The 27401-nt window shown below is 41.0% G+C and overlaps 1 protein-coding gene across 7 annotated transcripts in view; it reads right to left on the bottom strand.

The window, feature by feature from the left end:
• Nucleotides 1-27401, bottom strand: part of CHN2 (chimerin 2) — a 163382-nt gene that overhangs the window by 25384 nt on the left and 110597 nt on the right. For 4 of the 7 annotated variants that reach the window (XM_074900459.1, XM_074900461.1, XM_074900460.1 and 1 more), the window contains exon 1: nucleotides 194-926. In XM_074900459.1, coding sequence (XP_074756560.1) covers nucleotides 194-631 — 438 coding nt within the window. In that variant the 5' untranslated portion in view covers nucleotides 632-926. Of the gene's footprint in view, nucleotides 1-193; nucleotides 927-27401 lie in introns of those variants that run through there. The other 3 variants (XM_074900458.1, XM_074900462.1, XM_074900457.1) reach the window with 2 other exon arrangements.

The following is a 27401-nucleotide window of genomic DNA, read 5'->3' as shown; positions in this document are numbered from 1 at the left end:
CCGTTATTTGGATTCAGTGCCTATGTAAAAGCATATTAAGAATGCAGTCAAGGGAACTTAGAAAAATGCTTTTTTCAACACTTTTCTCAGAGCTAGTATAGATGGGTGTGTGAAAAACCCATCACAGCAAAAAATAAAAAGTGAGGCATCTCACAGAACTTTTTAGCCAAAAATAATAGGAAGTTGTACTTACCTTAAAATTGTGTGCTTTTTCATAATTGAAGTGGTTGTCATTTTGAGTTAAGGCTGCTCTTCTGACCAAGGAGGTGATCTGTGAATAGGCAAAGAGTTTCAGAGGTTGCCATAAAAGTGCCCCCTTGACTCCCACCTTCACCCCCAGGGCCACGGCCAGGAGCTCTTGGCGCTTCCTTCCTCGCTTCGACTTGTGAACAACGGCACAGTTTTTCTCATTTTCCAGCCACAGATCCTCTGAGAACATAGTGCTGGGATCCCAAATCTTTTCCCTGTCTTCCTCGGCGCCTGGGAGCCTGACTGTAGTCAGTACGGTACAGTTTGTCCAACTGCTTCTGATGTTAGACAGCAGATTTGCAGCAGCTGCAGCCCATTCTGTTGAGACCTCTGGCATGTGACTTGAATGGGCCGTCTTGTGGGACGGAAGGAGCTTCTGCATCTGAATAAGTAACGGCCTGTGCCGTGTGATTTCTTAAGGCAGATGTGTGCCTCAAACAATAGCCTGAATTCATACACTGAGCAACCTTTCCCCCTGACCCTCCTCGAGCGGTGGTCTCCAGCTAGGTGCTGCCGAAATACCAGCCGGGGGAGGGGCGGACAATGTTACAGCTTCATGCCCAAAGACATCTCCAGGGACAGATCTTTCAACTCCACAGCATGTTAAAAATGAACAAACAAACAAAAAGCCCTGGAAAAGCCCACACAACTGATTCTGATGCTGCATCTAATTACACTCCGAGATTTATCAGCCAGCAGTCTGCATGCCAGCAGATTAAGACCTTAAAACCATGATGATTGTTTAATCTTACATGGCTAAAAATCTTCCCCCCCCCCCCACCCCCCCCACCCCCATCCTGTACAAGGGGAAAAATCCAGCATTAATAGCACTTTTATGCCATGTTTTAAACTAGAGCATTTTGTTAGTGTGCACTTGGTAGCACGGAGCTGGCTCACTGTCTGGGAAAGTTAAAAAGCCCAGCTGGGACGATGCAGGCTCGGCAGCCCCCAAGCCCTGTGCTGCTCGAGTGAAGGCAGCAGGAGACCTTCACGTGGATGTAGGAAGCCCATGCACACAGCCCTGCTTGCAGAACAGGGTCTGAGAGGTAGCAAAAGCAGCCGTCCTTTGCTCTGGTTACATGCATCTATAGATTTCGTGGGGGCGAACTGATTTCTAGTTAAAAGCCCAGGAACAGGAGGGATCTGGACCCTGACCAGTCTGTGCTACAGCTTGCAGTGTTACTCTGGGCAACTGATTCACTTCTTTACGGGCAGGTAATTCCCTGTCCCAGGACGCAGTAAGATGTGTCACACCGAGTTTCCCCTGGGAAGCACATGCAGTGTGCCCCCTCCCCACCAGCTTCCCTCCCTCCTGCTCCCCTCTCCTGCTCCTCTGGTAAGTATGCATATTCTTCACCCACAAGAGGAGGACAGGAGTTATCTGCTCGGCACAGCACTGTGAGATTTAATTCTCTAATGTGTGTCTTAATGCTTGAGGTGCTGCGACAGAGCAAATAGGGGGGGTTAACAGCACTACTGGGAAAACTGTCTCTTTGAATTAAACACTAAAGACCACATCAGCCTTTTACAGTCCGCCCCACTTCAACTTACCCAGAAAATACGTGAAATTAAATTATTTAATTAACTTATGTTAACTTGTGAAGTTGAACTCGCCTCTGCTTTTTCAGTCTGCTTTTACCTTATGCTGAAAAGTCAGAAGGTTCATCTAATTTACTTACTAAAACCTCCACCATATAGACTGCATGCTCTTAGTAAAAGCGATGCTCTCCTGATCTGAAAGCCTGGGGGGACAGATGGTTGGCTGTGACTAACATCAGGCTGTGCAATTTCAGATAGTGCCCTACTTAGGGTTTTCAAGAAGTTGTGCAACCTGCAAAATCAGCTTCTCGGTTATAAAATGATGCACTTACTTCTATGTATAGCATACTTAATTCCCTTCTTTTCCAGGTAACTCATAGTAGCTCTTTTTACATGCTCCCATACTCCACAGCTTCTGCTCCCCAGTAGGGAGGATTTCCACACAACCCCATTGCTCCCTGAGCAGTTGCTGCCTGCCCAGCCTTTCCCCAGGGCTCGGCACTGTTATCCGACCACCGGTGACAACCGTCTGTGATGCATGTATGAACACTGCTCTGCCTGGAGGAAATCCCTGCTGCTCTTCCATATGTTCTCCCGCTAGTGAGTCCCGATTTCTGCCAGCTCAGGACCTTTATCGGCTATAGCTCCCTGGGTCTGTCTCAATGTATTTCAGGAGATGAAGTTTAGCACCAGTTTTAGGGACATCACTGACCCCATGGCTGTAAATGGCTTCAGTCTGGGCCATCACGAAGGAACTCTGGAGCAGCCTGAAGTTCTTATCACACTTCAGTTTCTTTTCTCAGTACCATTTTAAATGTATTAACATTTATCTGGAACAAAACCCTCAAGCTAGCTCTGAGTTGTTAAGACAGCTTTGAAGCTACAGCATCTGTACCTCCACATATGCATAAGCTACTTTCTCTCTGACTTTCAGATCTGACTTAACAGATTCAAAGTCAGAGAGGTTGGTTTCCTAATAATGTTCTGATATTTGTATTTATGTCACTAGACTGATAAAAATCCCATTACATAACCAATATTTTTTTTACATAACATGGCAGATTTGATACTCAAGCTACAGGCTTATGATGATACACCTTGGAATTTCTATTTATTAAACTGTTTTTGGAATATCAGAATGTCATCCTGGAATCAGTCATACAGTAACATATTTAATGGAAACTGTTGAGTGTTCACACAGTCAAACCAGTTCATATGACTAAGGCAGATGAGTATTTACTGTTTATCATATATGAAATTTTATTTATCCCCTAGGTTGCTTTTTCTGCCTTGCTTGGGCCCTGTTTAGACTGTTGTTTAATGGGAACCCTTGCAAACACAGGATGTGTACAGAAGGCCAACAGTTGAGTGCATCCTCTTAAGAAGCTTAACCATAAAAAAAGCCCTACCAGGTTTGATGTCTAAAATGGTGCTGTAAAACTGAGATGAGCTGGACCACATATATAACCCCTTCCCTTTCTAAATATAATGCAAACAGAAGCAACAACAAATTCCCAGCAGCAATCAGTTCCAACTTACTGATACTGTAGGCCAAGCCCAATGCTCTCTTTTATCTATTTTTCTTAATACAAAATGTACTGCACATGATGTCAACTCATTCAAAGAGCATCTCTTGATCAAGTTAGCAAGATAGTCTGCAGTAGGAGAATGCCAGCAGCTAAAAATATTATTGCTGGTTGTCACCAAACATCTAAGCCAGTGAAAACTGAAAGGCAAATATGGGTTGCCTGCGTTTTCAGACCAAAGGATTTCTGTATAACATATGAGTTTAGTTTACTAGTCTCTTTGTAAAACATATGTACTCTATACCAAATTGAGCGTTTACAGCAAAATAAATGTCACTGAACCAGAATAATAAAATTAAAAAAGGGAGGGGAAGAGGGCGGACTCAGCTATTGCACCATTTCCAGCATGCCTTCTCAGAGCGAGCTGAACCACGCCATTGTCTCTCCCCTCAAACACTGTTGTCTTGTTTGTTAACAAAGGCCTCGGGGGTAGGAGAGAACAAACTGTAGTATGAAAAGCTTTTAGTTTTGTACATGTGGTATGATTTCTGCTGTAGACATGTAGGAAGCACTGAGGACTTGCTGGAAGCAAGAGGTGGGGGGACTTTGCATGCTGCCCGGCTCCTCTGTGCCAGCTCAAGCGTGGTGGGAGGAGATGCTGCAGGAGCGATGGCTTCTCTCCCAGAGCTGCCACCGTGCCCACCCGTGGCTGGCAGGGAAAGGGAATGGAGTGGCAGGTCCTTGGCTCACCGCTCTGCCTGCTGAAGGGCACAGCTACAGCGGACAGAGGAGCCGCACGGGCATGACTCCTTGGACAACACCACAAGCGAAAGGGAGATTTCTCCGTGATGAGGAATTGTGACAAATCCATGACTGATCTCTAACTAAATACACTTAACACCGCACACAGACACAGTCATAGGTCAAAGAGAGGCCTGTTTCCTCGCAGGCACGGCACACTCGGTTATCTGCCAGACAGATTATGTTTGCTCAACTACAAACACGCCATGGAGATGACACACAGTGCAGGAATGTCACAGATACTGTTTTTTTCCTGGTTTTCTCCCACGGAGCTCTTCCCACGATGTGCTCAGGAGACAATGCCAGAGAAGGTGGCAAGGCATGCAGTGGTCTAAGTGTGCTCTTAGCGAAACACAGGGCACAGAGGGGAAACAATGGCAAAGGCTCGTCAGCCAAAGGCCTTCGCCATACCACAATGCTGCCAGCCCGTACCTTCCACTGCCACGGCACTGGGGGCTGCCATTAAAGGGCTTCTGTGCTGCTGAAACAGTTAGAGGAAACAAGCTCCAAGCAGAAAACGTACTGAACACGAAGGAGAGCACAATGCCTGCCAACCCAATCTTGCAAAACCTCTTTCCTAAGAAACCCTCCCTCTGGTGGGAAGGGTCCTGATGTCTGTTAGGTAAACAGAGACTGCAGAGGTGAGCAGGGCTGGGAAGTTCCACAACACAAAGCTTGGGGTTAGAAAAGGATTCAGACTGCACAGAAACTGTGCTGCTGCTGCTGCTCTCTGGTTTGCTTTTGGGGGGGAACACAATCTACTTGCTCCCAGGAAATCAGAAATAGGCAAAAAATAATTAGCATTAATTGGTTGCCACCCTCCTCCGTTCAACAGAGCTCCATCTGTGATCGCTGAGACTTTCCTCCAAACACAGGTCCATCTCGACTCATCAAGGATGCTATCTTGCTCACTGAAAAGCCAACAGTCTCTTGTTGCCAGCAGAAAACTTCCTTTCAGGTGAGCTGGAGCTCAGTAAACTGAACACTGTCATAAAAAAAAAAAAAAAAAGTACTGCCTTTTTTTTTTTTAAGGATTAAGATATAGCTATAATTTTGCTTTTTACTCCTCAGAGTTTCAACCTTCTTTTTTTTAATAAACATCAGCCCCTCTGCAAATCATGAGTCTGAGGAGCTGTTAACAATATGTGTCAGTGTTCATGGCAGCAGATTACCTATGCTGGGCTCCTCTACTGGAGACCCTGGGTGCACTTCCATCACCACCAATCACACCCCTAGCTTTTGAAAATAACCCACTTCACAGCAAAAGGAACTGCTCATTTAGGAGGACTCCTGTAGCAAAATTTTAATCTTTACACCTCTCCTAACTTAATATGATTAACTGTTTATTAGCATTGTAGTGACCAGTTGTCATTTATATTCACTTCTTTCTGATGTGGTACAAAGACCCCTCCCCCACAGACAAAAGACATAATTTGTCTACAGCAAATGGAAATATAATCTTCCTTAAATTTCAGCTCCCCTTTCTAAATCCTCCTCAAACAGATTTTTCTGCACGCATCATGATTATTTTTCTCAAAACAATGTAGTGAACCAAACAATACAACAGCCAAAGGTGAAATGGTGTAGGAAGGCACTAGAGAGACTATTATAAAAAATAATAGTTGCTGTAAGCCTCTTATAGAGTATTAATATAATAAACTATTGTCTATTTTAGAACAAAAACTGGAGGTTACAATAAGTAGTATGCAATTACATAGTCATCTCCAATTAAAAAATAATGGGTTGACTAAAACCTTTTATTTTGTCAAGCAGTTGTATCACTTAATGTGTTGTGCATTCCACATCCGCCATTGCATTTCTCTGAAACAGTATTTTGATTTCTTATTTTTGTAAACTGTAATAAATTTGCATTGTGTTACAATTACATTGTCAGTACGAAGGAAGAAATAGTCCAGGAATAAGGCAAGGATCTAGGTATAGGATGAACTAATTCAGTAATTCTCTCAAATAACCTTGCAGAGATTAACATGGTCACAGCAGGTCTAGCCTATTTATTGCCTCAACTTCCTTTCCTCCCACTCTCTCTTTTATCCTTCCCAATCCATCTCCATACTTGTCAAGGTTATTAATGACGTTTTCCTGGCCAAGTTCATGATCCTCTCCTCTGTGCTTAATATTCATGACCCAAACAGTAGCAGAGGGTTGAAAGAGCAGGGGAGTGAGGGCTAAGCGGGGCAGATGAGAGCAGAGCCAGACACCGCTGCCACTGCTGCCACCACAGAGGAAGAGGAGCACTAGGTCCCTGTGGTGGGGCTGGCAGGAGCCACTTCATCTGCAAACAGGGCTTTCTCAGGAAAACTGCACAGAATTTACTTCTGAATTACTTCTTGCTCTCTTTGTGGGTGCAACACACGTGATGATTGACGGAATTTGACTCTGTGCAACGTGTGTGAATGAGTACTGCTATAATACCAATAGATTAAAGTGTATCTGTGATAACATCCGGTCTGTAGGCAAACAAAAATTCAAAACATAGTATTTATCCTGATATTTGTAAAAAATCTGCAGTGATCCCATTATTCTGTCAATGATGTTTTTGCTGACAAAAAACCTAACAGTATTTTTCTAACAAACAGACATTCAAGGATAGGATAGATGGATGGATGCATGGATGGATGGATGGATGGATGGATGGACAGATGGAAGGTATTTAATCTAAACCAGTAATCTGATCTCTCTTTATAACCAAAGGAGAAACCCAGAAAACTCCAGACAGTGATTCATCCTCTTCTATGACAGATCAAGTTTAAAATGGGTGAGCTTGAATTGCCTTTTTGCAGCTCATTTATGGATTATATAAGGAAATTAGATAACCCAGGTAGAAAAAGATAGTTTAAGGTATTAAAAACTGCGTAAATTAATCCCTCTCTGAACTATTTTTTATTTCCATTTTTCTATATCTATTCAATTTTAGAATAAATTAAAGAAGGAATAATTTATTTTACCAGCCTCAACCATATCTGTAAGTAATTATAGAATAATAACTGTACTGTGTTTTGGTTATCAGTACCTCCCATACTTTAGACCCGGCTAAGACTCATGCTCTGGCAACATGGAATACCCAGTTTACCGTATCATTTGTTACACAGATGCATGTACCTTTATAGGTTTATTTGGATTCATTCGATGAACTTTTTCAGTAAGTATAACTATAGAGGAATCAGTCTGGAATTAATACAAATTTCTGGTATGACTATATAGGTAGCCAGTATTTTGACATTTCACCCAGAGAGGAAATAGCCTAGCAACATAATGAACTTAATATGATATACAATGGCCTCTCTAAATTGAGAGGGAAGTGACTCATGCTCTCTGCAAGATATGGGACTATTAGTCAAGAGACAGAGATTTAAAAATATATCCCAAACATTACAGTTTTTATCCAGACCCCCAGTGGATGCTGGCTCAGCACCATGTAAGCTATACATGTATATGACCTGTTCATCTTTCTACATTTTTGCTATGAAGTTCTTGCTTTGTGAAGAAACAGCACTTTGTTTAAGAAAGCTGGCTTGCTATTGATTAAAGCTGCCATTGTCCTGCAAGGAGACTGCAGAGCTTGAACTAGAGCCAAACCTCCTGAGCTACCACAAGGAAGTGGAGAAGTTAACACACTTACTGCCTGGTCTGGGGAGAGAGGGGAAGGCAAGAACATCCCCTCTCAAAAAGGTGATGCCTGTGAGCATGGTGCAGTGTCCTTGAAAGGATGGGAAAGGAGCTAGAGGCACCACAAGCACAGCAGTCCTGCCCTTCGTGTGGGGTTGTCATTAACCATAACGGTTTGTGCACTGAAGGAGCTGGTTGGGTGTCATGCTCAATCACAGGGTTAAATTGAAGACCATATTTTGTGAGACTGCATTAAGTCTGTTTAATGTCAGGCCATCAAATGAATGAGCTTGATAATAAATCCCAGTGCTCTACAGCTACTGTGTTGTATAGCTGGTGGTTGTAAGGCCTGGATGTTTGACCGTGTGCCTCATCACACCCCCACAGGACAGTACACAAACACCTACCTTCACACAGGCAGGTGTTATTTCAAAGCAATACCGTAACAGGCTATCTGCTCCATACATAGTAAAACTTCACACAACAAAAATAAATACAGTATAAAAAATAAAAGACAGAAAGTTCATCTGTTGTTTCTCACTTTCAGTTCTGATCCTATATGCCGGTGGGAGTAAGCTTCCCTCAGAGTGAGACCAGCTCAGCCTTGCAGCATATGCTCTAGGCTGAATCTTATGGACCACAGTCAGAGCTTCTGTTCATATAGAGAAGCAAAAATCCATCCCTTCCGGGATTATTTCAAAACATGGAAGAAAACAGGCTTCAGAAAAGTTTCCCAGAAACCACACAGTCAGACAGCAATGGCATTTATGTTTGGAGCCACTAACCACTCGGCAGAGCCAGCTGATCTCTGGAGGGTCTGTAAAGGACGCCGAGAGAGCTGCCAGAATGTAAAGTATGCTGTGGCAGTCTTGGGAACCAACAGCAGCACCCTAAGTTTTGCCCAGGCTCAAGACAGCTTAAAACAAGAGACTTTAATGTGGGTTAAAGAAGACATTTATGTAAGTGAAAGAGAACAATTAATTTGCGAACCAGTGAGTCATGAACCTGTCACCATCTTGTCTAAAAACTGGCAATCTATAAAATTGTTCCTAGACAGTAACAGTTCAGGAGTGGATTCTCAATGGTGTGATGCTCTGTTTGTTTAGCGCTCACAGGCAGATGGGGATGATAAGCAATTTACAGGGAGGACAGTGCCAATATCAGCATGAAGCAGTAAACAGGATTCTTCTCTAGTTTTGGCAGTTTCTGGGTGGTGTGAAGGAACTCTACAGCTTCAGTCTCAAACTTATAAACAGCATGACGAGTTACACTGCTGCTCAGCAGTCATGATGCCTTCAGGTAAGCTACACAGTGCAAAGGCCTAGAAATTTAATCATGTGTTTTCCATCATTAGTAATATTTCTGTTCCCTTTTATTGCAGTATCTTGTGACTTCTTCCTGCAAAAATTCATGAACTGGGTAGGCAATACAAGGTGAAGGAAATTATTTGTTACATTTAGGGCATAAACGAGGAAATTAGCAAATAGGAACACAACATTTTTTTAAGGTTGGAAGAATACTTTTAGCAAGGCTGAGCCATTGCACTTTACCTAAAAAAAAAAAAAGAGAAATGTTAGTATTATAAAAATGCTATGCTTTATGACTGTGAACTCCTATTTCAGTATTCTTTATGAATTGCATGGCAAAAAAAAAAAAAAAAAAGAGGACAATAGGAAACCATTCTCCATGTGTGTAAGTGGAACTGTGTCATGGAAGGGATCTCTTTTGGTGCTGAGCCAGCCACAGTTGTCTTATGACTTGTCTGAGCTCAGCTGTATATCCACAAATGCCTCTGTCTCCCAGGACATGGTTCCCTGAGGTGGGAGCATACGGTGCTTACAGCTTACCTGTTTGGGAAATACATGCTTCTGTCCCATCAAACTTCAAGAAATGTCACCCTGTTCGTGAGAGACAGGGTCAAATCCTGGACTGTCATCCCAAAAGAAGTGGTAAGGCTGTATGATCCTTGGTATATCACTGACTAATGGCTCCAAAATGTGTGTTTGTTTGGAAACTGAGCAGGAATCCAAGCAGACAAAAGTGATGTAACGTTAAAGAAAAGATAGGAGGTTCTGTACTCAGCTGTGATCACTTATGTCCCTGCCTATGGCAGGGCAGTGGGAACTCGATGAACTTTAAGGTCCTCTCCAACCCAAACCATTCTGATTCTATGATTTTTTTCATTATATGCATGAACTTTACCCCATATATTACATTCCCCCTTGGTATATAATAAAGGTTCCTATTGCTTAAACCTGTATCAGTTTCTGTTCTCCTTACAGACCCAGCACAGAAAGAGAATAGTTCGGCCAGGACTAGCACCACTTGTTGAAAAGTAGAAAGCCACCTGCAGGAGTGGGCAATTTCATCCTGTAAGTACCCTCCTCCAGCTCCTTACAGTTCACCCTGCAGAAAAAGCAGCTCAAAGCATAACCAACTTATTCTCCTGGATGAGGCTTCTGTGCAGCACTCGACCCTCACTCAGCTTCCTTTTTCTGACAGAGAATCCAGGGAACTACTGTATGCTGCAGACTGCACATGAAAAGCATGGTTCACCGAGCTTTTATATGGGTGTGTTACAGGACACACAAACCACTTGAGATCACACACTTTGAACTTGTATAAAGTACCAGAATGTATCCAAGTTGTTTTATTTTCCCTTCGAAAGAATTGTTTGGTGTTGTGTTTGCTTTGCCCACTGCTTGAAGCTGGTTTTCTTACTCCATTACTCCGTGGATGAGTAGAGGTTCAGCTACTCTTGAAAACACATATGCATTCCCATGGCCAGTAGAGAAAAACTCACACAAAGACTGACCTCACTTCTCTGGTAGTGAATGAACCCATCAAGCCTGTATAATCCCAGTTTTATTGTTCTATACAGGTGTCATTTGACCCTGATATCCTTATAACTCACTGCGACCTGCAGCCCGCTGCCCTCTGGTATGAAGCAGCAGCTTTTGTTCCTGATGGCACAACATGCACAGCTGCTTCCGTCATTGTTTGGAGAGGGACAGATGGCTGTTCTCAGCACAAAAAGGAGATTAAAAAACAACCGAGGGAATGACATCACTATCCAGCCTAGGATTTAACTCATGGGACCCATGGAGCTACCACCAGTATGAACTCAAACTGCAGTTGACTCTGCCTGTGGAAAGGAAAATGTTTGTATTTTGCAGAAGAAAAGAATGTTTATTTTGAAATAAGTAGTTGCTACCATTCTAATATTTATATTCTTTTAAAGCTGTTTAGCTAATCTGAATGGATACTGTCTTATTAGCAGCAGCACTTTTAAAGTACTCAAAAAGCAAGACTTACACAGTACCCTACCTCCATCCTTGCCCATAGTTCAACTGCAGTAACTTGGTTTACAGCTCATTTATTTTGTTTCACTTGTGATGAGGAGTTCATAAGAAATGTTGGGGAAAAATGAAACAGAAAAAATGTTTCACCATCAGGACCAATCCCGTTAAGACATTTTGTAGGTAAAGGATTTAATCTGTATTTTATAGCCCCACATAAATCAATGGAATTAAAAAGCACAAAACTTTAGTTCTGGAAGTAGTGAGCTTATTCTTCTGCCTTGAATTCAGCCAGATCTATGAAATCACTCTGAATTCATCCCTTTCTGATCACCAGATGCCAAAGAATGGCAGCCTTTGTGGTACTCTAGGACAGACACTCTGGGGAACTATGAACACCTTCAATGGACTGTGTATACGGTGATCTTGTCCACTAAAGTTTACCAAGCTAGTATTTATCTGAATTTAGATATTACCTTGAGTACACTACCTGATTATTACTTGGAACAGGGAAATTTGGCCTCTGTGTATGTGTGGTACTTGGTGCCATCATGGTTTTTTGCAGAGCACAAACTTTTGCTTTGCAACAGATGAGGTTCCTAGCAAAACTATATAAAAATCATGAAACAAAAATTCCAAAATGGAAATAATAGTGAGATCTTTCCAAACTGTTAACCATCAAGAGAAAAGTTAGCATTACAAATAAGGTCCAGTATACGTAGTGTCATAAATATATATTATGACATCAGCAGAGCACTATTTCTGAATTCTGCTTGTTATAATACTTTTGACCTCACAGACTAGGATAAAATAATTGACCTTTCTGTGCCTCTGTTTTATCAGCTGTAAAGCTGACATAATGCAAGCCTGCCTATGATCCTGGGGCTTCTGTAAAATGTAATTAGTATTCTGTTAGGGTGTAGGGGGAATAACACAACAGAAGTATAATTTTATAAGGAATAGTAATAGTTTGGTAAAATTTGTAAAATTCAGCAAACATATTTTTAAAATATAAAACTTAGGCATATGCTCGATCCACTGTGGTACATTTGCAAGATGTTACTGCTTTTAGGAATGTCTCATTGAGGACACTCATCAACGTGGCCATGTAGCTACTACTACCCTTTATGTCACCATCAGTAGACATTGCCAGAAGGATCAGAATTTATTTTTCTAAATTGTTTTATTTCACCCTCCCTGTGAAACAACCAACAGTCACTAGACATGCAGGAATGCTGTCATATGAAGATGAAACCATTCCACAGAGAATAAGAAACTCCTTCAAGGTGAGATTTTCTCCCTGAAAGGAAAAAAAGGAAGGTATTGAGCACCTCCTCTCTCCTCAGAGACAACTGGGAGTATAACACATGGGCATTACCAAGATCAAGAAAGCCCCCAGCACCTTCTGCCAGTGAAGCAATTTCTTCTTTCCTTGAGTGACTGGGAACAGCAGAGAAACACTCCTCCAGGCAGTCTGAGCTGGGGCTGGGACCTGTCACCCAACAGTGCCCCTGTGCAGCTCCTGTTCCAGCCCTGAAGATGGTTTTATTCCTAAACACAGATCAGCGTCTGTGTGAGACGTCACTGTCTATTTGTGGTTTTGCCTGAAGAACCAAGCTGAGCTGCTTTCTTCTTGCATCTAACCACACAGAGTAAGGTTCAGATTATTCCCTTGTGCACAGCTGTACAAACCAGCTCTATCCGGGAGATTTCTGGAGCAAACATGCAGCTTTCAGCGGATTTGCACAGCTGCGGCCAGTGGATGGGAGTGCAGAAAACCATGATGCTGATGAGACCAAGGATGTAACAGATCCCATCAAATGTGCTCTGAGCTTTACTGTCTCAGCAATGCTGATGGCAGCATCAGCATACACTGGAAGGGCCCAAACCAGTGATGTGCTGCATGTCTTCCACTGCCACTAATTCAGACCTGAAGGCATTCAAGCACACCATAGAGTTAGACCAGAGGTTATGATAAAAAAGGAGGACTCATTTGCCTCATAAAGTACCAACATTTTTTACTTTGCTAGTCTGAAGAGCAGATCAGCATATAGTCAGCAGGTTTGAATCAGGGAGGGGAGGGGCATTTTTCAGGGAAACATGTTTTGCTGCAGAATACGTGACTCATCAGACTGGGAATTTTGCACAGGGAAGTTCCGACCAAGACCCAGATTCCATTTTTTTTTAAACTGTGAAAACATTTAAGTTTGAAAAATTTTAAAAAGCAATTTTCTGTTTCCACTGTGAAACACTTTGTGAAAGACAGTTAATAAAACATTAAAAATAGTTGGAACCATTTCAGTCAATCTAACTCAAATCTGCCTTTTATCCTGTTTCCTCAGTGCTCAGTTGTGAAAAGTTGAGTTTTTTTCTTTTATCACAATTCAGAACAAAGTAAAAACAAAAATGCAGAAATTTCCCACTACTATTATAACCCTCCACTATCGTGCTTTGATAAAATGTTAGTTTCAAAGGTGATCCTCTACTGACAACTGCCAAGTAAAGTTGTATTCCCCCGTATGAGCTCAATACAGAGACACGGGGGCTTTGTATTCATTTTCGTTCTGTTAATCTGTTGTTCCCTGGGGCTCTTTTAATCTGCAGCGACAGCCTCAGTCCCACCAAGAATGGCTTTTCTGCTACTAAAACAAAAGGTACATCTCTAAATACTTTATCATTTCAAGCAGAAAAGAATCTTATTCTTTCAGTTGAAGAAAGCAATAACAAAAGACTCATGCCTTAGCAGGCTGATGTGAATTAATCATGGCCATCTTCTGCTTTCATTTTTGCTCTCTTGGGACTTCAACTGAAAGACAGACTTAATCTAGTCAGTACGGGAAGAAGGAGCCTTGCCACAGCCATGGCCTTGCAAAGGCCGTCCAACAAGAAGCACCCCTGAAGGAATGCTGTAGAAAGACTCTCAGCTGTTTGTAAAGTATCGCACTTCAGCCCTGGTGGAGGGAACACCCATACTTAATATAGATGGCATTAATGAAGGATTTACTCAGCCAGGAGCAGACAATGCAGTGTTTTAAACTGCATGTTTACACAAACTAGTCAAAGACTTGCCAGTGCAAAAGACAAAAGCTAAAATCAGACTTCACTGCACTGCAAGAAAACCATGTCTTTTTGGGTGGTACATTTTCACACCACACTAATTGCTTCCATTTATATTAAGTTAATTTCCAAATTAGACAAAACTTTAAGGTTCTTTTATTGCAACATTAAAAATAACAGTGCGTCAGCTCTATAGTTTGAAAAACAGGCTGAGCACTCTATTGCCCATTCAGACAAAGTAAGTTAATTTATCACTTAAATGTATTTTCACTTCATTCTAAAACCATCTAATTTGCTTTAAGAAGTTTAACAAGTTGGTTTACTGTTGCTGTAATACAGGGAGATTTCATTAAATGACCTGTCATCTTGTATCAGCATCATCATGATTACATGCTGCCCTTGTTTTATTTTAATTTATAGCAATTTTTTGAACTTGCCAACACGGGTTCTTGGTAATTTAACAGAAGTACAAGACTGGCATGGAAAGCATGTCAGTTGCTTCCATTTCCCCTGTGCTGCACATTTCTTTAGCACCCCAGTTTCACAGCCTTCAGTGCTGCATGGTACTTGCAGGGCACCAGAGCTGGAGACATTCCTGATGTGTAAGGTGAGGTCTTCCCAGTTGGGGGCTTTTTGCTTTCTTAACTGATCTTTTTCATTAACTTCAACAATGGCAAAATGTTGCAAAGAGAAAGTTTATCTCCACAGACAACAGTTCATGAATCTCCTCAAGCTTTACAGGTCAAACCTCAACGTCCTAAATTTATTTGCAAACGTGCAAACAGGCAAAATATGCCTTACAACAGATGTACCACTTGCTCTGCAACGCATGAGCCACGGAAGAGGCTGTTGCTCTAACACCAGTTTCTAGCTTGGTTTTTATGAAAAAGCAGCTGGTAGCAGCAATGGAACAGATCGTGGTGACTATGAATGCTTCTAAAGGAAACCACTGCAATCCCCAGGTAGATGCAGGTTTAAAAACCCCTGTTTTACTAGATACTACTGCCTATAAATGCCAAAGAGCAGCGGAGGGTGTAGCAATACCCCCAGCAGCAAGCTCTAGTAACATGCACCAGGCAAACACCAGGACTTGAAGGAGCGGCTGTAATGACTTTCAAGTTGCTTCATCGCATCACCCAGATTGAGCTCCAAGTTATCTAGAGCTTGACTGTGCCGCTGACTTCCACACTGCTGCCTCTATCCACATGATGCAAATGAACCAGATGTTGGTGAGATAAAGGCCTACACCTCTGCACTGCTGCAGCTGCATGGACTCTGCAGGGGAGAGTCGAGGGGGAACATCTGTCCCAGTCAGCCCCTGTAACAAAGAACGAGCACCTGGAAATGAACAAGTGGGTGCTCTCAGCTAACAACAAAGCCACTAAAAAGCAATTATAGCTGTTCCCCCAGCTGTTACACTGACAGTCTGATCAATGATGGTCTCAGCAGTGTGAAAAACATACATGTTTACTGTTAAGGGGAAGAAGGGAAAGAGTCAGGAACCATCGAGGTACCAGCTCTCTACACCCATCCAGTAAGGGCCAAGTACCAGGTTTTGGCACATTGTGTGCAAAGGAAAGGCAGGCATCACTTCTTAAAAACCTTGGCAACTGCTTAGCACAAACGAGATCAGAAGGGCCTTGGAGATCAATCAGGGATAAGGAGATTAGCTCCTTGGTTTCACACAGACCAATGTCATGGAAGTTTATGCTACAGGTGGAAGTTGTGGCAGATTTTTCCGTATCAGAAAAACATCAGCTTGGCAATGAGAAAGCTCTCCTGAGCAGCCAGAGGAATCTGTCTAAAGCAATCCCCCCCCCAAGTAGAACGTCAAAGTCAACTTATTATAACTGCAGTACTTTTATTTCTTATTTTTGAATGATAAAGTTCTTCTTGAAAAAGGGTTCAGTGAATCTTCAGCTGAGACTCTTCTGTAGGTTGGCACCAGCACTAAACAAGAAGCTCTGCCATCTCATGAATATTTTTCACCTTCTACTCTGAATATTTTTCACCTTCTGCCTCCTGCCCTTGTGTAATTGCCTGTCTCATCTTAGTGGGCCATCCATCCTACTGAACACATTTGGGCCACTATTTTCAATGCAGTTTTACATATGCTATCCATACTATGAATATTCCCATCATTTTCTGCTTATATTCATCTGAGATGACTCTGCTCCCATAACCACGTGAAGAATCAAATGAGAAAAATACTTACTGAGCTAATTCCATTAGTAAAGTTCCATTTTTATTCTTTGTCTGGAATCACTAATACACATTAACTCAATGCCCAAAGAAAATTTTTTTTTAGAAAAAATGAAATGTCCTCTATGGTTAACTATATGGTAATTTATGGAGTAAATTAAATGATCAGACTCCAGATTTACAGACGTACTTTGCTGTATGCTTTAGCAATTCTGCAGTTTACAGTGATTTATATTTACAGAAGCCCTTTAGGATTCAAGGGCTTTTTAAAGGGCAGGGTCACTGAGTAAGAAGAATTTTCCTTTGTTTGATAAATCTGTACAGTCTCACTACTCATTGTTAACAAGAAATGTCATTGTATTTATCATCAGTAAATCTTCTAAAGTCTGCAAAGTATCAACTAGCTGCACGACTAATTTATAAAACTCATTACTATTTTAAATGGTTACTATGGGCTGAACAACCTACAATGGAAAGCATTGACTTTGACAGCTAATTTCCCTCTGTTCATACTTGGGTAAGACTCCAATTGACTGAACAGACTCTTTATTTTTCAGTATTGTTTATTATTTGCATTGCAATAGTGCACAGGAGCTTGAGCCTTTGACCAGGTCAAGGCAACAGTGGTGCTGTACAAACACAGAGTAAGAGACCATTCCCTGCCCTGAAGAGCTTACAGTCTAGAAAGCTGCCCCAACTTCATAACAAGGACTTTTTTTCACACAAGAAAAAATATGAAATGGAACATAACCACAACAGAGAAAGACATTCATTTTTAAGCCTGTGAAAAAAAAAAAATTGTAAATATTGGGGCAAGGACCCCAACAGAAAATTACCAGAGTGTTTTAAAAGTGCACTATATATAATACCCCAAGTAGTAAAGCTCCTGTCTCTCCTTTGCTTAAGTGCTGGATTACTGATTAACATGCAAATGAAGAGGAGGGGGGAAGTAGAAACCCCATTTTAATTCACTAATTTTTCTCCTTGCTGTCCCTGTTTTTCCCAGAATAACCATATCCCTTATTTCTTCAGAGAATAAATCAGCACAAGTTCAAAAGAGAAATATGTAGAACAAAGGCCAGTCAATTTATTCAACATTTATAAAAATCTAGAGCTCTCCCTGAATATTATCATGGGGTGTAGATTATTTTACAACCTGATACTCCATTTTGTAATTCCTAACAAACCCTAATCTGCCTGAGAACCAGCCCTTGCTATTGCAAAAGTCTGCAGTCCACAACACATACACAACTAAAATATTTTTAGAACATCTGCTGAAAAAATACAGGTATTTTAGTTCAAAATGAGCCTCTCTTAGACTTTCCATTAAAATACATCTTTAAAATAACTTCCTACATTTATAAATAGATTGCAAACTAAAACATTTAGAAGCCAAGAAATACCAAAGCTAAGAACTATCTGAAGAATTCCAGCACTGCCCTTCTGGCCACAACACAAATCTACCTACTTACAGACAACATTTTTTTTCTAATTTTGTATATATATATATACACGCACATGAACACATATATATATGTGTATGTACTCATAGAGTCTGTCATTCCATGGACATAATAGAAAAGAGGCAAATATTAAGATAAAGGTGTTGTGGATTGACATGATGATTTACCAAAGAGTGTGAGTGGACTAGACTTGGCTGAAAAGCAAGGGATTTGTTCTGTGTAAAATTTCTTGTCTTTTTAACAAAATTTTATACCCCAGGCGAAATGGTGGGCATTTGGTGGAAGGAGTTTTCTGGCAAAAATAACACTGTTTCAGGTCTGCTGCGTCTGGGGAAGATCTGCTAGACAGACAGGGGACTGTGTTTCAGGTTCTCAGTTTAATGGCAGACTGCCTAAAGCCTGGGGATTATTATCTTCCAACATAATTGACCAATCTATCAGGCAGATTACACCAAGGCTGAGGACACGAAAAGAAATCCAGGAAGTAGGGAGGTGTGAGTGCTGAGGATGGAGGTGTGATGTGTGAATACATATGGTCACTTGGACTCAATAAAATATTTTTTTCTTCTAAATGAAAGATTTCAGGCTCAAACATACATTATCCGGAAAAAAAAAAAAACAAAAAACACAACAAAAAAACCTAGGTGTTGCTGGAAAACTTCCAAGTATCTCTAACCTGGACTCCTGCTGAAGGAGATAGACTGTGCTTACTGGAATAAACAGGACTAATTTAATGAGCAGTGGGTCTACTTTTTCAGCAATGAAGATAAAAATAAATATGGAGCAGCTGCCTACTTCACTATGCAGCAGCCACAGGCTTTAATCCATTTGATAGACCATAAATCTGCACAGAAACCAAAGAACAGTGTGAGTATTTCATATTTATGAATCTATTATACTCACGTAATATAACATTACATTATTTGTCTTTAGTACATCTGCATATGTATATATCTTTTGATATGCTATGCACATAAAATATATATGCATATCAATGGAGAAGTACTTATTTATCTAAATTTATCTAAATTTAATTAGTTGGCCATATTTGAAAAATGTATTGTAAGCAAAAGAAAGACTTGGATTGTCAACTGGAGCCATGCACAGTAAACACCACCCTCACATACCCTAAGTCTGTCTCTAAACCAGACATCATTGTGCTAAATTTTATACAGGTAAAATATAATTATCAGGATGTTTCATTACAAATATGCAAATATTTAAAATTTCAGAATCATAATTTGGATATTACAGTCCCACACAACTGTATTTTGTAGTAGTGGATATATAAGGTGAAAAGTACAGCAGTTAGAAAGATTGAACATGGGTTTTTTCATAAGGATCTAAGTTCATAGCCAAATCAAAAGAAAGCTTTTATTTTAAGCAAAATGTGTCACCTGTTCTTCCTGCATACCTTTCAAATGTTACTGTTGAAAAAAAGATTGTGTTAGGAAGTATACTATTAAAATAGCTTTCTATCTTGAGCAGCTATGTACATTTACTGTCAGTGAACATATTCAGTAAAGAAGAACCTGAGCTGTCTACCAAAGGATGATAAATCACCTTTCCCTAAAATGATATCAGCAACTAGCAGAATTTATTAGACCTAATATTCCTTTTTAGCCATCAGGGAAGAGTAGTGCCTTACATCATTTAAAATGCCAATGAGGATATGAATTTTTTTCACTCATTCAGACTTTGCTTTACCACCTTCAGGGTGAAGGAACTTCCATGCCAGTTGTTTAGGATCAAACCTGAAGCTCCCACCAGAAGCTCTGCACAACACAGGCCGTAGCCGCCAGCCTCCTTGGCAGGGATGGGATGCTCAGAGCACCCAGCATCTGTGCTGAGGTCCCAGTGATTCACTTTTCCCCAGTGGTTCTCCATAAACACCAGGAACTTTGCTTCTCTCATTTCCTTCCAATACATAAATTCAGCAGGCTACAGAAACATCTACTTGGCTGAGTTTCTGAGATGGCTAGATTTTGGAGGGTGAGCGGGAAGAAAAAGAACCAGTCAAGATTGATCTGTGAATATCTTTTGTTTTGTTGTTTTGTTGTTTTGTTGTTTTTTTTTCTTAAAATAACATTCTAGCTGCAGGTCATGCTTAGATTCTGCTGTGGATCACCTACCACATTGCTAGCTTTTGTAAAACAAGAGCTGTCAGGGCCAGGCATGCAAGATAAATTGTTACAAGTAATAGATAAATAAATACAGCCCAGAGAAAGTAATTTTATGCTACTTCAGGCAAACCCCTATTGATTGCAAGTTTCTAGGAAAACAAACTTGCTTCCTTATATGTCTATAAAGTGCCTAGTACACATCGGTGCTTTTACAGAAAATAGATATTAATAAGAGAAAATATTAATAGTAATCCTCAGGATATCTGTGAGATGAGAGGATACTTGCTTCTGGGGGATGGAAGGCAAGTGACAACTTAGGGAGTAAGCGTGGTCTAGGGAAAAAGCCTCCAAAGCGTTTTCTGAAAAAGCTGTCTGATTAACTTTCCTTTATTTTTATTACAAATACTGTGACTAAAAATTTTGCTTAACAACTACAAAGCTGGCAGACCACTGCCTTACCCATAGTGGTAAGAAATGGTCTATTCAGCCACATTATGATCTTAAAAAAATCAAACATTCACTGTGTCATTTGTTTTATTTGTTTCTTCCCATGACCCTATGGAACAAACCAGTGGCTATTTTTCCATCACGCTGACTTGCACTCAGCAAACAGCTGATTACTCACTATCATGCATGTGTATCTTTGAAGTGCAAAGCAAAGAAAAAGAACATCCCTATTTACTTCTAAAGTGAAATCCCAGCATCCAGCAGAATTTTAAAACTGATTTTTCTAGGGCACTACTTCTTTCATCCTCCCAACACTAAATATTAAAGAAGAGAGATCTGTCTTAATTCAAGCTGAGCTCTGACCCTTGAAGTCTTATGATGGTGTCTGCGTTTAGATGAGTGCAGACTATTTTTCTTCAAGCCAGTTCACATCATGCACGTTCCTCTCAAACTCTCTTCTGAATCCTGAATGTAAATGTCCCTCCCTCACCCCCTGGCTCGCGAAGGAATCGGGAAGCTGTGCAGTCTGGATGCTGCACAACAATTTTCATCAAAAGGCTGGTATTATTCCCGTATCATTGACAAGAGGCTGACTCTTCGTATTAATCTTTTCTCCTTTTTGGCACCTAATTGGTGTCACAGTTTGTGGGTTTTTTAATAACATTTAATAGGGTATATTATTTTCTATATTCAGATAACAGATCCCATTAGTTTCACCTGCATTTACTCAATACTTCTGCAGAATCTAATTTGTGCACTCAGTAGCAGAAGCAGCCTCATTAGCCTCTGAACATGTTTAAGCTACTTGCCAAAATGAAATGAGGGCTCTGGGCAGGGATGTAATCCAGCCCTTTGTGCAACTTTCAACTAGTTTCATCACTGCAGTACACATTTTTATTCCTTTTCATCACATGCCTTTCACTTCCATAAATAGCAAGGCAAAGCCGCTCGCCCACAGCCACCCACTCATCCACAGCCATGACTTAATAGTCATCAAGAAGCGGAAACAGTAGAAACTGTCGTCAGCTATAGCTGTGGCATTCAGGGGAAGGCAAAATTTGGAAATTCTTGGGTTTAAACCACTTGAATCCAACCCAAGGGACAACAGCATGTTTAGCTACATAACCATGCTGCTCTAGCTGAGCAATGTTTGTTCAGAGCACTGACTGAGGCAGGAGTCCCACAGCAAAGAAATAAGATCCAATAACTAAAACCAGTACTGTCATGTAAACATACAGCTGGGGTTGTACTGGTGACCCTCCATTTGACATTCCCTAACTTCCAAATGCTTAACTTTGCACCTTCAAAGCTCTTTTAACGTTGACTCTTCTTCCTAATTTCTTTGGACTCCTGCAGCAATGTGAACCACTCCTCCATCCTAAAAACATGAACTGAGGATGACCCTAGCATGGTTAATCACCCAGACTGCACCAAAAACCCAAGGACAGATACCTGTAGTACGAGCCAGCACAGCAACTGTCAGCATTTTTTGCTTACAGAAGGGCATTGATGAGACTTTAGATGTGGAATTTTTAATCCCTGTGAGGGAGAGGGTCATAGGGTACAAACACTACCCTGTTGAGCACCAGCCTGAGCCTGGCCTCTTCTACTGTGGGCTCTCCATTAAAGCGAATCATTTGCGGAACTGACCCTCCTCCACAATGAGTTGGTGTTTTTCAACAGAAAAAATTCCCAATGAACTCAATTAGCTGGAGTCTTCTATGTGCTGTCAAAACCTTGTACTTCCCCTCAACCTCATCTAAGCAGTTTTCTACAGTCAGAGAAGAAAAGCCAGCTTGACACATGATGTGGAAACCTCCCAGCCAAATGGCTGAGGCTGAGCAGAAGTATTTTTTTGGGACCTTTTCCAAGTGGAGGAAATCAGGCATTTATCCCTCTTTACAAGCGAGACAGTAACTCACTGGGAACAGTCTCATTAAAGAAGTAAAGGAAACTCAGTCTCTCTTGGAATGGAAGCAGTCAGAAAAACCGAGGACATGTCTTAGAAGTTGCCTAATTGGAGATTTAAACCAAACCAAACTAGAGGAGACTGCTTGATGCATATTTTTGTGAGATTTTTTTTTTTGGTATTGTTGAGTGCACATAACTCAGAGCACAATCGGGGGAACTGGATGTTGCAAACCAGTTCAAAACAGATTGTCCTGAATGATACAGTGTCTGCTCAGGTATAAAGACTCTGGAGGCCCTTCTTGCCATTGCAGCAAGGACACAGTGTGTGCTCCTCAGCCAGGGATCTAACTGCATCACAGAAGGGTGATGCCCCTTGTCCACCACCCAGAGGGATGGAGGTAAAAATGGGTAGTTTCTCAGGGATCTCTGCTAGAGGAAGACAGGGTAAGAGATCTCCATTTTATCCCCTGTAGGTTCAGCTAAGGGCACTTTAGCACTTCTAAAGTGGGTATTCCCTTGTGCCAAAGACAGCAGCAATTACTCTCCTCCCTTCAGTCCACCCGAAAAGAGAGGAGGTGGCTGGGAGCTACGTAACTCAAGAGCATGAAGAACAGCTACAGTGAAACCTTTTTCTCCCTCCCATAGAAAGCACCAGACACTTTCTGGAGAGGCAGGAGTCACCCACCTCACAGTTTCAAATGAGCAGCTCTCAGATGCTGTTGGTGAGGTGCCCAACTCACCCACAGCCACATCTTCCCCCAGCAGCCATCAAGTAGTAGAAACTGCAGTCAGCTACAGCTGTGGCATTCAGGGAAAGGCAAAATCTGGATTTTTTTTTTTTTTTTTTAAAGCCACCTGAAACCAATCTGTGGGACACAGTAAGTTGGCAAGCTGCAATGTACCTGGCTACCTTTCTGTAAGTAGTAGTCTGTGTGGTACTGGTGGAAACCAGTAAATCCCCTACAGCCAGGTATTTTGCAGAAAGAGGTATGTTTACAAACATGGGGGGCAGCGGGTAGAGGTGGATCTTATTGCTACATTTACACTTACAGGGAGGTAAAAAAACATGTCTGGAAACCGTACCTATGGAGCTTAAAAAAATTATTATTAAAAAAAAAAAGGTAATATCAGCCTCAAATTAGCCTGGTTGCCTACAGAAATGTGATTGCAGTGTATGTGAATCTGTTTTGCCACTTGCTGTGTCTATCTTTTGAACCAGCTGACTAATTCTAGCTGAAGTTGATGGAACAACAGATGTCATGAGTTTTATGAAATTTGGCGGCCAGACTGAGGTGAGAGATGCAGCCTGTGGTCAGAGCTCCTGTGCTTTGTCTCCTGGGTGGCCTGGCAGCAATGTCTTCTGCCTCCTTTGCAGGTAGGGAAAAGGAAATGTGGAGGGGAGAAGAGGGTAGGAGGAGGAGGAGTGGGGACAAGGGAGGGATGTGTGAAAGGTCTGTAGAGATGGCTGGGCTTACTCAAGTGCGAGTAAGGTGTGCAGAAAGATAGAGCACAAATGAATAAGGAACCAGGCATCACCAATTCCAGTGCTCACAGGAAAAAACCCTCTACGTAACTGGCTCTGAGTGTTTTATGTCAACCAGAAATATCTGGAATTGCAAAGATTTATTCTCTTATGTATTTGTAGATTTTAGTGCTTAAAATTTCAAGGCATTGCATATCTTTGCTATGGGACTTCCTTTAACCCCTTTGCTGCTGGTCCTTCTTGCATCTTCTGTGCTGCGGCAGAATGTGACTGTTTTTCTTTGCTGTGCCGGTGCTCTATAGGTAGAAACCAGGGTATCTGTGTTGGGGTTTCTGAAGCATAAAGTGGGAAAAAGCCAGAAGAAAGACTTTTTCTTGTCCTGGGAAGGCAAGGGGAAATAATGAGGAAAAATAAAGGTGGTGTAGGGTGTTTTTTAGGATGATAGTTTAAATAAAAGAAAAAAAAAATTTGAAGTGAAACCACAGGGTGAGGGGGAGATATTCCAATGCATTGAATTGGAGATGAGTCTGTTGGTTATCAAGTGATGTTTTTACTGAGATGACCCCTCTTTTTAAATTCTTAAGAGTTTTAAGACAAAATCCCCACTGGGGGATGCTTTTGAGAGGCAATAACTTTATTTAACAATTGAATTTGCAACCTGTGTTGCACTTTCTCACAGCCGACTTGGGGCAAAAGTTGTCTTCAATGTAATTCTCTCCAATATTTCTCAGAGCAATGCCTGAGAACTCTACAGGCAGAATCCCAATGTAGGACCCCTGCCTGTGAGGCGTGAAATGTTGAGGCTCCACATGTTTGATTGCTGCCAGTGAGGAAGTGAGGGAGGCTGAGGAGAAACACAAAGGAGCCTGTGTTCCTATTCATGCCAATCTTTTTGGCTCCCAGAGAACAGGTGCATTTATTTTTTTCATGGAGTAGCTCTAAATTGCCCCCTTTTCCCATCTGGATCCCTGCTGTCACCAGTCCCTCTCCTCTCCCTTCCACACTCCTCTTCCAAAAAAGCTACATGTATAAGAGCACGAAGGCAGCCAGGCATGCCTCCTCATAAGCCTCAGCTTCAGGGAAGGAGACCCAATTACATACTGGGGTAAACAGCCTTTCATATACCTTCCCTGGGCATTCTTCTCTCCGGATTCTCAGGAGAGCTCCTATTTCCACTTTGACATCTGACAGAAGGTAGCAAGGGCTGAGCAACCTTGTAGAGACTGACTGTTCTGATGTTGCTCTGATTAATCCTGCTATAGCCAACATGGTGTGATGTCCATAGTTCCCTTTATAAGAATTATAAAGGGAATTATAAGGGAAAAGTTGAGATTGCAACACATCTAATGTAAAATACTAAAATACTCCCCAATGAGGGGTTTGCACAACCAGCCTGAACAACCTTATTGGGGAAATTATAAAAGGGTAATGATGATGGTGTCAACACTTTTTTTTTTCCCCTGACTATTTGTGTACATGAACACACATTTAAAAAAAGGGTTGTTTTTCTAGAAAAAAAGGGAAATGTTATGGACATAGAATTCCTTAAAAATTATTGTAAGAAGAAAAAATTATATATATATATTTACCATGACCATAAAAATAATGCTTTCAGTTCTGCAATGCCTGTTTTTGACAAGACAAATCTTACACCAGCCTCAAGCTGATGCAAGCTGTCAGAGAACCAGATCCAACAGTTTCTTAATCCAGAACTTCTTTTGCTTCATGTAATTTTCACATTCACATATTAGCAATATTCAATATTCATGTAATAGTTCTGTTATACATTTAGAGCCAAAAAGGATTACTTTTATTTCTTCATAACCTTGTGCTTTTAAATGACAGTAAGCACAGCATTTATTAACATTCACAGATATTTTAAAAGGACTGTTCCTGAAAATGAATACTGTAGCTTAGTATTACATATTAGCTGGATCCAACCCTTTATTTTATATTATGCATGTATCTGTAAAATACAGCCATTTTGTCCTGAATTTGGAAGACTTCTTTCCACTTGTTGCCTTCAATGTACTTAAGATTACAGACAGGTATGAAGGCAGTCTCTGTAAATCCTTCAATAATTCACAACTTTGATAGTGGACAGTTTGTTTAGAAATGTGTCTATGTTGCTTAAATGAAAAGAGAAGTCAACAGAACTAAGATCTGCCAATGAACAGATCCTTATTTCATCTTTTTGATATTTATTTCTTCCTTCATTGCTTCTCTGGAAGTGATGTCACTCGTCAAAAGAAGTTATTAATGCTCTGTTCCTTAGCAGCAGCAACAGGAAGCCACATTTCTTATCATGTGCTTCTCTTTGCATCAGAATCTGGATAAACCTCAAGTCCCATTCTTGCCAAAAAGATCTGTCATTTCATCTTTTGTGAGATTCCTGTCGCAAAATAGGGACTGAGGCTGACCTCCTGCCCTTCAGCGTGGTATCCAAATGGTGAGAAAGATCTGCACCAGGTCTCAAGAGTGCAGACGGGCTAGTTACAAATCACTACCTCTCCCATCCCTCTTGCCTGGTGGAAGAGGCTGAAGTGTAAATGGAGGTGACTGCAGTATGGGGAGACCATATTAAATTTTATTGCTGCTCCCTTTGAATATAGCTGCAGAACTTCTCCCGAAGTGACATCACAGCACCCGCATTTTTAGAAAGTCAGTGACACAGATTTAAAATAGAAAAAAAAATTGATTACTGAGGTGGGACATATACTTTCTTTTACAGACCACATGGTCAGATTCAGCAGTACTTCCTTGTTTTGAAGGGTCTGCTTCAGAAGATGTGGAATCTAACCACGTTAACGTTTTTAAATTTTTGAGAGGCTGTATTTTAAAACCTCTCCCCTCAGCTTCTGGCTTGAACATTCTCCTTTGCCAGAACAAATTCCCTGGACTCCTTTTACACCACCAAAAATTCTCAAGCTTGATTGTGAGAGAAAAAGTAAAGCCCTATAAAAGCAAATAATTAGACCGAATGGAAGGGACCAAAGCTAAGGAAGGTAAAGCTTGAAGCACCATTACCAGAGATATACCCATGAGGGGTTAGCAGAGTCATAGATGAGAAAGCTGTGAAGTGTTTAACTAGGAAAAGGACACCCTACTTACTAAGACTCTCCTAAGCACACACCATGAAATCTTACTCAGAGTTGCAAATCTGAGGTAGTGGGACCTATTGAACCGAGGAATGAACTAAGAGCCAAAAGCTGCTATGTTCAAACCTGGGCTTTGCCCCTATCTCAGTATCCACAGTCAATTCATTTAATGGCTCACTGAATGCCTGTGTTGCTATGTTTAGATGTAAATCATATGCTTATCTACTCATCTGAGTGAAGCTTCATTAAAGTTACAGGAATTTGAAAATTCAGGCTTTAGAGACTAAATCTGATTAAATTTCTAGCACTGTCTTTTATGTATTTGTTTTAATATTAGCTATATAGATGTATTAAAAATTCTGCAATTTTTAGATCCTATAGTCTCAACTATCGAGACATCTATAAAAGTGTGATTAAGGCAAAACGTTTTGTCTTTGATGTTGTGCTACAGAAGAATGTTCAAGGAAAAAGGCTGATGACTGAGAACAGTAAGCAATCTTTGAAAATGTTTTTTTATGCCATTTCTGCTATTGTTTCTGTCTCTTGTGGCTCTGCAGTTTCTTCACAATAGCTGTC

Source organism: Athene noctua, chromosome 2, assembly GCF_965140245.1.
Source record: "Athene noctua chromosome 2, bAthNoc1.hap1.1, whole genome shotgun sequence".
Lineage (NCBI taxonomy): Eukaryota > Metazoa > Chordata > Aves > Strigiformes > Strigidae > Athene > Athene noctua.
The sequence above is the reverse complement of the archived record's forward strand: the minus strand, read 5'-3'. Positions and strand labels throughout refer to the sequence as shown.